Source organism: Andrographis paniculata, unplaced genomic scaffold (assembly GCF_009805555.1).
Source record: "Andrographis paniculata isolate CXL003 unplaced genomic scaffold, ASM980555v1 Contig57END, whole genome shotgun sequence".
Lineage (NCBI taxonomy): Eukaryota > Viridiplantae > Streptophyta > Magnoliopsida > Lamiales > Acanthaceae > Andrographis > Andrographis paniculata.
This window is the reverse complement of record NW_026137592.1, coordinates 3,290,345-3,301,686: the sequence shown is the minus strand read 5'-3', so window position 1 is coordinate 3,301,686 and position 11,342 is coordinate 3,290,345. Positions and strand designations below refer to the sequence as shown.

The window sequence follows — 11,342 nt, the reverse complement described above, 5'->3', positions numbered from 1 at the left end:
ACTAAATATTTCCTCCATCTACGAATTAATGTCCTATTTTTCTATTTAAGACAGACCAATAATTATAGTCTTATTTCCTTTTTTAAACACAAATTTTACATTTTTATCCTTAATTCATTTATTACTTTTAATCTCTACCATACAATTAAGAACAAATTTGTCATTTCATAACAAAAAAAAGACAATAACCTAAAAAAAATTGTGCAAATATACTTAAGGAAAATAAAAATTGGTATCTAAAATAAATAAACAAACCTATCAATAATGAAAGTAAATGAATGCAGCAAAGACTGCAGATGAGGAATCAATGCAACCCTGACCCTGACCCTGACCCTGTCTTCTCAACCAAACCCATTCACAAACCTTACAACATTTATTTCAACAACTAAAAAAGATAAGATAATCAAAGCAGATGCACAACAAATATTTCAAAAAAAAAAAACATATATTACAGTAAAAAGGGTATCCCAAATTCATCAACTTTGAACAATAAATATTAAGATAATGTAACCATTAAATTACCCCTTACCCCTTTCCCCAAGAATTAGAAAGGCATCTAAAACATGGACATGAGAGAGCTGACATTACCTCGACGATGTCAGTGGAAGAAGACAGACATTCCTAGCCAAGTCAATATTCACAATCACATCAGCTAGAACTAGTCACCTCTCGAGACCGATCGTTGCCTTTCTGACTCTGTTTTCCCGTCGACGATCCTCGCCCGCCTCTTCCCGATCGAAACGAATTCACATCTACGTTACTCATACCAGATTGCGTCCACGACTCACTCGAATTCACATCTCCAATGCTCAATTGTCCCATTTTACCACTAATTTCCGCGCCCACAATCCCGCCGTACCCCGTCACCCCATACCCGCCGTTCGGGTAGGTCGGGTAGACAGGCGGAGCATTTCCGTACGGCAACAAACCTGCCCTAACCCCAACCATCGCCGGATTCCACGGACCCGTTGGGACAATCGGCGCGAACCCGTAACCGATCCCGCCGTACCCGGCAGACGGATAACCATTTCCGAATACACCTGCCCCGTATGGGTAGCCAGGAACATTTCCGTATCCAGTCGGGAAATGTCCGAATCTTGCGTTGTACGGCGAGTAATTACCTTGGTGATAAAAGTTGAAGTTTTGGTCTGCCCTGCCGCTGGATAATCTTCCATTATATCCGTTACTACTGCTGCTGCTACTGCTAATTCCGTCTTTCGGGACAGCCCTTTTAACCTCCACATGCTTTCCGTTCAATTCGTGGAATTTATTCTGCATAACTTCCTCGACGGAGTCCTCCGAGTCGAAAGTGATGAAACCGAACCCCCTCGGTCTATGGGTCGTGTTGTCGTGCATCACAACTACATCTGTGATCCTGCCGAACTTTTCGAAGTAGCTTCGGAATTCTTCCTGAGTTAAGTTAGCCGATAGCCCTCCTACGAAAATCTTCTTCGTCCTGGACTGATGGTCGCTGCTCCTAACATTGGTTCTACCGACGTTCTTGCTTACACCCCTTTGATGAAGTTGCTGACTTTGCTGTTCGTTCCGGGGTATCGCCCTTTTCACTTCCACCTTTAAAGTAACACGACAAACAACATTTCGGGCTTTAGTAGCCTCACTATGCATTCGGAAACTGTTTTTAAAATATGATTCACCAATATAATATTATTGCAATTACTTAAATACTATATATTGACAGGCAAATAGTATTGCAGGTTTAAATAATCACAGGTACAAAACAGCAGGAGAGCAACCTTTTTCAGCTTGGCAGGCTGTGTATTTGCAAATAGAAAATAAATAAATTCCAGAACAGGCAAACATAATCTCTACAAAATTCACAGTTTACATAAGTCTAGATATTCAATAATTGCTCAATCATTACTATACTCACTCATATTCATAGTCACTAATGGCATCATTCAATCGTTCACTATATAGCATATAATCTGTTCTGTGACTATTCAAATCAACCAAAACACAAGAACAATTCTTATTTAAAAGCACAAAAAGGGTTGAAAATCTGCTGCAGAAACAGGTATCAATAAGATAAAACCAGATGAATAATTAAAATCGTCACATGTTTTTGTTTACTTCTTACTCTGAAAAAGGTAAAAGTAAAGCAATAGAAGAAATAACAAAGAGGAAGAAGAAGAAGGTCATGATGGCCCCATGAAAGAATTCTAAGAAAATCCCAAAATCGAAGAAATATTAAATAAAAGAACAAGAAAAAGCTATGGAGCCAGCGGTACCCAAAACCACACACATACAAATTAAAAATCAATTACTCGAACCCATTCACAATTTCCATAAAGTAAAAGCCGATCCACCTACGTAATCGAACAAATACAGACAAAGATCCGAAACAATCCGACTTTGACTAACGAAATCGCAGAAAGAGTAGGAAAAAACAAAGAGAACAAATTAAGTCCGAAAAGCCCTAAATTCTCTCAGCACAAACAATTTCACAACAAAAAAAGCCCTAAGAGTGAAACAAATCATAAACGAACCGTTCTGCTGAGAATCTGATGCGAGTCCTGAAGCGCGCGGTCGACGGCGGAAGATTCAGTGAAGGTAACAAAAGCAAATCCCCTGGGGCTGCCAGTAATCCGATCTCTAGCAATTACGGAGCCCAAAACGGCGCCGTATTTGCTGAAATGCTCCTTGAGGATTTCCTCCGTCGCCTCCCACGAAATACCCCCGACGAACAGCTTGTTGTGCTCCCCATCCTCCATTGCCGCAAGAAGGCGAGGAAAGTGAATCCAGAAAGCGGAGAGGGGGAAACTAGGGTTTTCGAAAGAAATTAATAATTTGGGGGGAAACGGGGTTGGAGGGAGACTAAAGGAGGGAGGGATTGCAAATTCTCTGAAAACAACAAAAATTGAGGGTCCGAAAAGTGAGGAGAGGATGATGAATCACATTTGCCCTAAAACGCAAACACGTATTATGTATGTACGTATGTATATACGTACACATATACGTATAAGTAAGTATTTATGTAGGTGTGTATTTTAAGGAAAATCTGACTGTAATAATAGCTTTGGTGAGGTGATCCATAGGAGTTTCTGTAAAAATGAATTGTCACCGTCCATATTGCGGGGTCCATTAATCTATACGGCGCAGATTTTTCTGGAGTTCGGAACCTAGGAGCTCGGGGATAGCTACACACTCGATGAATCTACACCGTCCATTTGGTGGGCTCTTGTTTTGTGCGCGTAGAGAGTATGAAAAATTAAAAATAATATGGCCCATGCAGGTCTCGAACCTGCGACCTTCGCGTTATTAGCACGACGCTCTAACCAGCTGAGCTAATAGGCCAATATATTTAATTGAAACATTAATATTTAATTAAAATAATTGTATTTAATAGCTTGGGTGTGTTTGTTTGGAAGATTGGATTTTAAATCCACTATTCATCCAATTTTTTTTCCCCCCAAAAATATCAAATCAAACACCTATTTTTTATTTTTTATATTATACTAAAAATCAATTTTACATTCAAAACATCACATCAACACCTATTTATATCACATCATACAACTAGTCAAATTCAAAATTTTTACTATTAAAATCCCAATTCAAAATCCAAATCCCCAAACAAACACCACCAAATTATGGACTCCTATGTTTTTATTTTCCTTCATAATAAAATATTGGTATGAAAATGACAATAATACGAGCAAAAATTATTTTTGTCTCATTAAATATTATAATTATCAATTTTTGTTTTATTCAAAAAAATTTATCAATTTTGGTCACACTCAAATAAAAATTTATCAATTTTAGTTCCAAAATGGTTGACTGGGACTGAACACGGTCGTGTTGGATGACTCAGATGGTGACTAGGCGTCCTAAGCAGCCAACACGGCCGTGTTGATTATCATGCACTTCTGAATACGGCCGTGTTCCTGCCCGTGTTCTGTACACAACCATGTTCCTACCCATGTTCTCAAGAGACCCATGTTTTGGCCCTGTTCCTGCTCATGTTCTCAACAGAGCCATGTTCTAGGTCATATTGTAGGTTATATTTATTATTATTTTCACTTTTTGGTTAAAATTATTTGATATATATTTATAATTCAATAAAAATAATTTTTACAATTATTTCATAATATATAAAATAATCAATTTTTAATATTTTAAAAAATAATTGCAAAAAAATATAAAAATAATAATATATTAATATATATTTTTTATAATATTATTTTAAAATATTATTTTGAATAATAAATTTAATTTATAATTTATAGAAATAATTATTTTAAAATAATATTTTAAAATTTTTACTATAAATTTTTAAAAATATATATAATGATGATTATAAAAAATATATATTAATATATTATTACTTTTATATATTTTTAAAATATTAAAAATTGATTATTTTTTATATTATAAAATAATTGTAAAAAATAATTTGTTAAATTATAAATATATATATCAAATAATTTTAACCAAGTAAAAATAATAATAAATATGACTTACAATATGATTATATTGAAAACATAGTCGTGAACATGACCTAAAACATGGTTGTGTTGAAAAAATGGACATGAATATGGCCTAAAATATAGCTGTGTTGAGAACATGACATGAACATGATTGTGTTCGGAATACGGGCAGGAACACGGCTATGTTCAGAAGTGCAGGGTAATCAATGCAGCCATATTAGATAACTCAGAAGGTGATTGGGTGTCTCATGTAGTCAATTTTATAATGTTCAGTCTCAGTCAACCATCTTAATATTACAATTGATAAATTTTCATTTGAATGAGACTAAAATTGATAATTTTTGTTTGAATAAGACAAAAATTGATAATTATAATATTTAATGGGACCAAAAATAATTTTTGCTCCAATAATAATCTGCACATTTTTTCGATCTCTACTTTAATTTGCATCATATTGTATAGAAATTCTATATTTCTATTCACCTTTTCACACCGAGGCATGCCCAATAGAGATATATCTTCATGCGAAGATACCCAAGTCAGATGCCATGTGAGCATTTTGGGTTTTAGAAAAAAATAAAAAAAATTTGATGGGTACATCTGTATTGATATTTATTAGATCATATTTTTGAATGTAAAATCAAAATTTTAGTGTAAATATAATAAATAAAAAATAAATATTTGATTCGATTTTTTTTTAAAAATAAAAATAAATATAATATTAAAATCAAAATCAAAATTGTAAAGCGTACTTACTTCTTTTAATCGATTGTGTAGAAAGTAAAAATGGACAAATAAATGCCGCAGTAGCTAATAAATGTATTTTTTACTTAAACATCATTACATATGCTCTAAATCACTTCTTGCGGAGTTTCTATGTTTTATTTTTATTATAGTACAATAGTGAATTATGCAATAAAAATGTAGATAAAGATATTTTGCATGTTTCAATTAAAATGCAAGTCTACATACAATTTATCTAGATTTTACATCTAACTAAAGAGCAATTTTGTATGTATTTTTCTAAAGAGAACTTACATCTATAAGTTTGTCCTCAAGGATTCCTATTCAATTGACAATATAGTAATTTTAGATCATGTGGTAGGGATAAGAATTTTAAATAATGCACTGTTAATGGTTGCATATTTAAAAGATTGAGTAGTAAAATTTTTCATTTTGTTTTGCTTTTTTCTTTTTAAAATTCTTTGAAGACTAAAAATTTCTCTAGTACTTGAAATAATAATAATAATAATAATAATAATAATAATAATAATTGTAATAATAATAGTTCCTAAAATATATCGAAAAAGTAACTGAAAATAAATTATGAACAAAAATCATTGTTCTTGTAAAACTAACATACTACAAATATTTGTATATCTTATCATAAAAAATAATGAATGAATCTAACCCAAAAAAAATTCCTTCAAACTTGATTACAATTTGCTTTAGAACCACATCATTTAAGTTAGCAAGAATCTGCTTTATGAAAAAAATATATATATATATATAATTAATTTTTTCTAGAAAAACACACACAGATATTGATTGTATATTGCCAACTCTTGTAAATATAAAATTTGAAAAAGTAATAAAAAAAAAATCAAACTTGCCAAAAGAACAAAAAAAAAAAAAAAATCTCATTTTAATTTTTAAATATTTTCACCAAACATGAATAGATTGTTTGATAATTTTATTATGATTTCTTTTGGCTTTCAAAATAAATTTTATCTCTTTGTGAATAATTTAAATATCATACAATTTTATTATAAAACAATAAACAATATATGAAATAACGATATGCTTAATCGTATAACATAAAAAGGTCAAATTTTTAAGAAGCAAGAAAAGTTTAAACATTCTATAAACTTATTTTGTCAACTTATATATCTTCGAAAATCAGAATCCTACAAATTCACACAGCTAAATTTCACCACACAATTCTTCAACAAGCTCATCGACAATTCCCTCCAAAATAACGGCTCCAATCTCCATTGAAGTCTCATTTTTTATGTTCTCATAATTAACTCTTGACTCTTCTGTAGAAGCCAATAGATCATTGCGGAGAAAACAAACTAAATTGGTTTCGTCCACGGGGTCTTGGCTCCATTCCCATACATTTTTGCGAACAAATAGCCACAATTCATCTGTATCCAAGATTTTTTTTAGATTGTATATGCCTTTGTTCTGTTTTTTGTGGCTTTCAATGATTTCCCTAACACAATCAATCATGAGCGGCTTTGTTCGCTCTAATACCATCATGTTCGTAAGGTACTTAGAAGAATATGAATCCGTATTCATCATAAATTCTTGATAGAGATCCTTGATGTTGTTGTAATACTTCTTTGGATGATGATGTGGCTTCGGGGTGAATTTTAGGGAGTTTTCTTGCATTGTTGTTGTTGTCTGAATATATCGTTGCTCTGAGAAAAATTATTCGAAAAAATAAATAAATAAAAGTTAAAAGAGACAGCTTGCTCAACTTGGCTCGATTCTAAAGTTTTGACAACTTGTTTTTAAGACTTTATGATATTTTTTGCGTATTTTTTTTTTAATTAACATAAATAGATTAAATTAAATATTGTATGTAAATTGCATTGCATTATTCTCATTCTCTTTTATTCTATATGAATATATGAATTTTATGCATCATTTTAACTAATACAAAAGTGAATTATCCAATATAATTTATGTATTTAAATTAAAATACAAGTGATACAAACATAATTTACTCTTAAATATTTGATAAGTTAATATGCAAACATATTTGTAAGATGCATTGCACCAAATACCTTTGGATGTGTTTAGTTAGTTGGATAAAATCAAAATTTGAGAGTACTTCTTAAATTTTTAGTTGTAAGATTTTGTTTGGTTATTTGTGTAATATTTTCATAATCTATTTCAAAATATGTAAATACAATATATTCTTTATTTAATTTATTACATATAAAAATTATATTTCTTTTCATCAAAATATTATAGCAAACACCAGTTGATAAGAATATATTCTCTTAATCCCGGTGCAAATGGGCTATTGAGGTTTCGTAGTAGATTGAGAAATAATTGTATTTTATTAGTTAGTGGAAGTGTTTTATCTAAGTCGCTTTGCGAAAATTTCTGTGTAAGAGGTTTTGACATTTTTGCCATTTGACTTAATGTAAAAAGTTATTATATGTGAAATTGTATGTTTGTAATTTTTGTAAAAAATTAATGGTATTTTATTATTGGTGTGTAATTACTTTGACTAAAATAGAAAATATATACTTTGGAGTTGGACGAACAAAAATGATATAAATAATATTTTGAGTTGGGACAGACATAGTATATATATATATAGTATTATACTGATTTTGACATGTAAAATATACTTATTTCGTCTACAGAAGTATGTTCATATTCCGTCCGCCTCTAAGGGTCACATTTAACTTTTGCATTATTGTATTTAACATTAAAAATATTTTTATATTTGTATAATTTTTTGTACAAATATTCTTCTGTTAGTATTATAAAACAATAATGAAAGTATTTTTGCAATTTTTTCTTAATTTTTATTATGTTTTGATATAATAATTAATATTCAAATATCAACACGCAAAAAGTAAATGAGACCCTTAGAGCCTAACGAAGGTAGTATAATTTAATAAAAAATATATATTTATTTATTCATGGGAATATTGCAAAAAATATCTCATACATAGGTTTAATTATCATTTTTATTTTTTCATTGTTATACTAACAAAATATATTTTGCAAGTGTCACAATTTCACTAATTCGGTACATTAAGCGCGCGTGAGTTTAACAACTTGTCAAATCCATGCATTGTTGTCATTAAATAACACATGACGCATACATGATACTTTTAACAAAATTGTGACATGTAGAATATATTGTTAGTAAAATTGTCACAAGAACATGGTATATTTTGCTAGAGTGTGATGAAGTGCAAGTCACTGTAACTAAGATAAAAATTCACGCATAGTTAATGTACTAAAATAGTGAAATTGTGACACGTAGATGATATATTTTGCTAGAGTGTCATAAAGTGCAAGTCACTGCGACTGAGATAGAAATTCACGCATAGTCAATGTACTAAAATAGTAAAATTGTGACATGTAGATGATATATTTTGCTATGGTGACAATTAAAAAAAAAGAGTTATAATTGTGTATAAATTATATTTTTTTACATTTTTTCTTTTATTCATGATTAATAAAAATTAATTTATAAAAAAAAAATAGACAATTTTAAATATAGATACTATATATTTGTTTATCGAGAAGAAAAAAAAAAAAAAAGAGTTTTGAGTGAATCCAACATGTAAGATACTATAATTTTAATTAAGTTGATTTATATTTGTTAAGCATGTTTAAGATTGATATATTTAATATTATAAGTTCCAATTTGTTTGATATTATTTTAATTTTGAGAAGCCCTAATATATTTGTATTTTTCTTTGTTCTATACTCTTTCTCTATAATTATTTTAACTAAAAACTATTTATTTTTCTATTATAATAAGAATAACAGTAATTTAATATTAAAATAACATAAATATAAATGACAAAAATATTAAAATCATTTTATATATTTTCACCGACTAATAAAATATTATTATTTATCAATCTATTATAAAAATTTAAATGGATACTTTTTGTCCAGGAGAAGGAAATACTTAATTTCTTTTATTCTTATTAATACAATTCATGAAATTATAACCTAAAAAAAAAACTTAATTTCTTTATTCTTATTAATACAATTCATGAAATTATAACCCAAAAAAAAAAAACTTAATTTCTTTTATTCTTATTAATACAATTCATGAAATTATAACCCAAAAAAAAAAAAACTCTCCAAATTGCACCACCTAAAAAATTAAACAAGAACTAACAAATCAATTAGGACCAAAATAGTACTATTATGTAATATTGTCTATAAATATTATGTTGGGTTTCATAATACTAGAAGGTTGTTACGAAATCAATTAAATTTTATTTTTTTATATATATGTTGTCTTAAGTTTAAACATACTAAATGCTGACCTAATGATAATATATTTCAGTTTTTATGTATATGGTTTGTATCTATGTTTATATTTTATGCTTAAATATTTATTGCATGTAATATTAACGGGAATAAATAATATACTTTTTTATAAAAATAAAATAAAAAATAGCATAGTAAAAAATAAAGGGTCTCGAAAAGAATAGGGTCAATATATAAGGTTGCGAGGGATAACTTACCATGGTAAAGAGGCGACCCTTTTCCGGATTCGGTAGCATCAAGAACATACACATGGCTGAGCTGTTTATCGAAACATTTGACAGATTCCTCCAACTTCTTGTCTTCATCAACCTATCAAGATCCATCAATGGATCACATTTAATTTCCAATCCCAATCCTAATCCTAATCCTAATCCTAATTAACAAACTTATCATCAATCAAACACCGATTACCTCTTCTTCCAAAGTGGTGCCAATTTTTGACAAATACCGATCATCACAGGTTTCATCGCACGATCTGTTTCTTCGATCACCATTGATTATCTCCACCACTCTTCCAACCGCTGCCTTGACAAATTCAGTGCAGTTTGGGACAGATTTTGGCCTTCGGATCGATGATCTCTTCGAGGGTTTGGAAGAATTATTACACATAAAAGGAATTAGGCCTCTTTCAAGAAGGTATTGATCCATGGAAAATGGTTCTTGCTTCTCATGGAGGAAATCCATCAGCAATTTGGGCATGGCTGAATTATCTATCTATGATTAATACCAAGATGGATTTTATTTTTTGATGAGTTGCATGAATGAAAATTGATAAATGTATATTTTTATATGCTATTTTGGTGTCATTTTTTTGATGAACAAGAAAAAGTAATTCGGATAAATGTTGGGATTGGGTCAACTCAACACTACTATGATATTGTCCGCACGGACACAAGGCACGTCCGCAGGTCACAATGGCGAGCCCACCACCACAACCAATGGTCCACTTCACCGTTTAACCGGACTCTGATACCACTGTTGGGACTGGGTCAACCCAACACTAGTATGATATTGTCCGCTTTGAGTTGAGCCCGCACGGATTTGTTTTTTGATATCCTCAAAAGGCCTCGTATTAATGGAATTCACTCGAGACTTATAAAGTGTTAAATTTTCTCCGCAACTTCTGATGTGGAACTTAGATTTGCACAAAAAAAGATGTAACAACAGTTTGCTCCATCTGTAATAAAGAATCGAATTTTAAGGTTGTGGGTCTTTTTCGTGGAGCAGACAGATTGCCTTCTTGTTGCAAATAGTTATTACAATGGGTCCCATTTTTGAGTTTTTCTTGGTCTTCTAACTAATAAATCCTAAATATAGGTGGTTTCCAAACACTTTTATGTATTTATTTATTTATTTTACTATATATTCGGATTGTTTGGGATTTGAGTGTTATTATTATTATTATTATTATATACTTTCACCATCCGTCGTATTGAGTCATTTGCACTCGAATGAAAATTAAGAATATGAATATTTTATTACAAAAATAGAAAAAGTAAAAATTAGTTTGGATATTTTTTAAAATTTAATTAGTAATTAAAATGAATGAAAAGATAGAATGTAATAAAGTTAATAGCATTTGTAATAAATAAACGTTGAATGAACGGTAATAATTAAAGGATAAACTGATTTTTTTAGTCTTGTAACTGAACCCTTTATCATTTTAGTCTCGTAATTGAAGGGTGTCTTAAAATAGTCTCGTAAGTGAAAATTTTCTCAATTTAATCCACAATGCTTTCGTGGCATGGTGACGGATACGTGTCGGCCAAATCAGCCTCACATGGCTGACACATGGATAATTCTTATTTTTTTAATTTTTTTAAATATAAAAAATTATAAATATAAATATAA

At 30.1% G+C, this 11,342-nt stretch overlaps 2 protein-coding genes and 1 non-coding gene across 3 annotated transcripts; all 3 read right to left on the bottom strand.

Moving 5' to 3' along the window:
* Positions 1-400: 400 nt before the first annotated feature.
* LOC127257542 (heterogeneous nuclear ribonucleoprotein 1-like) lies at positions 401-2,913 on the bottom strand. Its single transcript, XM_051284007.1, has 2 exons — positions 2,508-2,913; positions 401-1,572 (listed from the first exon to the last, which is right to left on the bottom strand). Exons 1-2 carry the CDS (start codon positions 2,730-2,732, stop codon positions 649-651), a joined length of 1,149 nt encoding a protein of 382 aa, XP_051139964.1. The 5' UTR covers positions 2,733-2,913; the 3' UTR covers positions 401-648.
* A 328-nt stretch (positions 2,914-3,241) lies between these two features.
* On the bottom strand, positions 3,242-3,315 carry TRNAI-AAU (transfer RNA isoleucine (anticodon AAU)). The gene has a single exon. It is a non-coding gene; the product is annotated as a tRNA-Ile (tRNA).
* Positions 3,316-6,335: 3,020 nt separating this feature from the next.
* LOC127256983 (uncharacterized) lies at positions 6,336-10,226 on the bottom strand. Its single transcript, XM_051283227.1, has 3 exons — positions 9,903-10,226; positions 9,689-9,800; positions 6,336-6,871 (listed from the first exon to the last, which is right to left on the bottom strand). Exons 1-3 carry the CDS (start codon positions 10,188-10,190, stop codon positions 6,372-6,374), a joined length of 900 nt encoding a protein of 299 aa, XP_051139184.1. The 5' UTR covers positions 10,191-10,226; the 3' UTR covers positions 6,336-6,371.
* Positions 10,227-11,342: the final 1,116 nt, after the last annotated feature.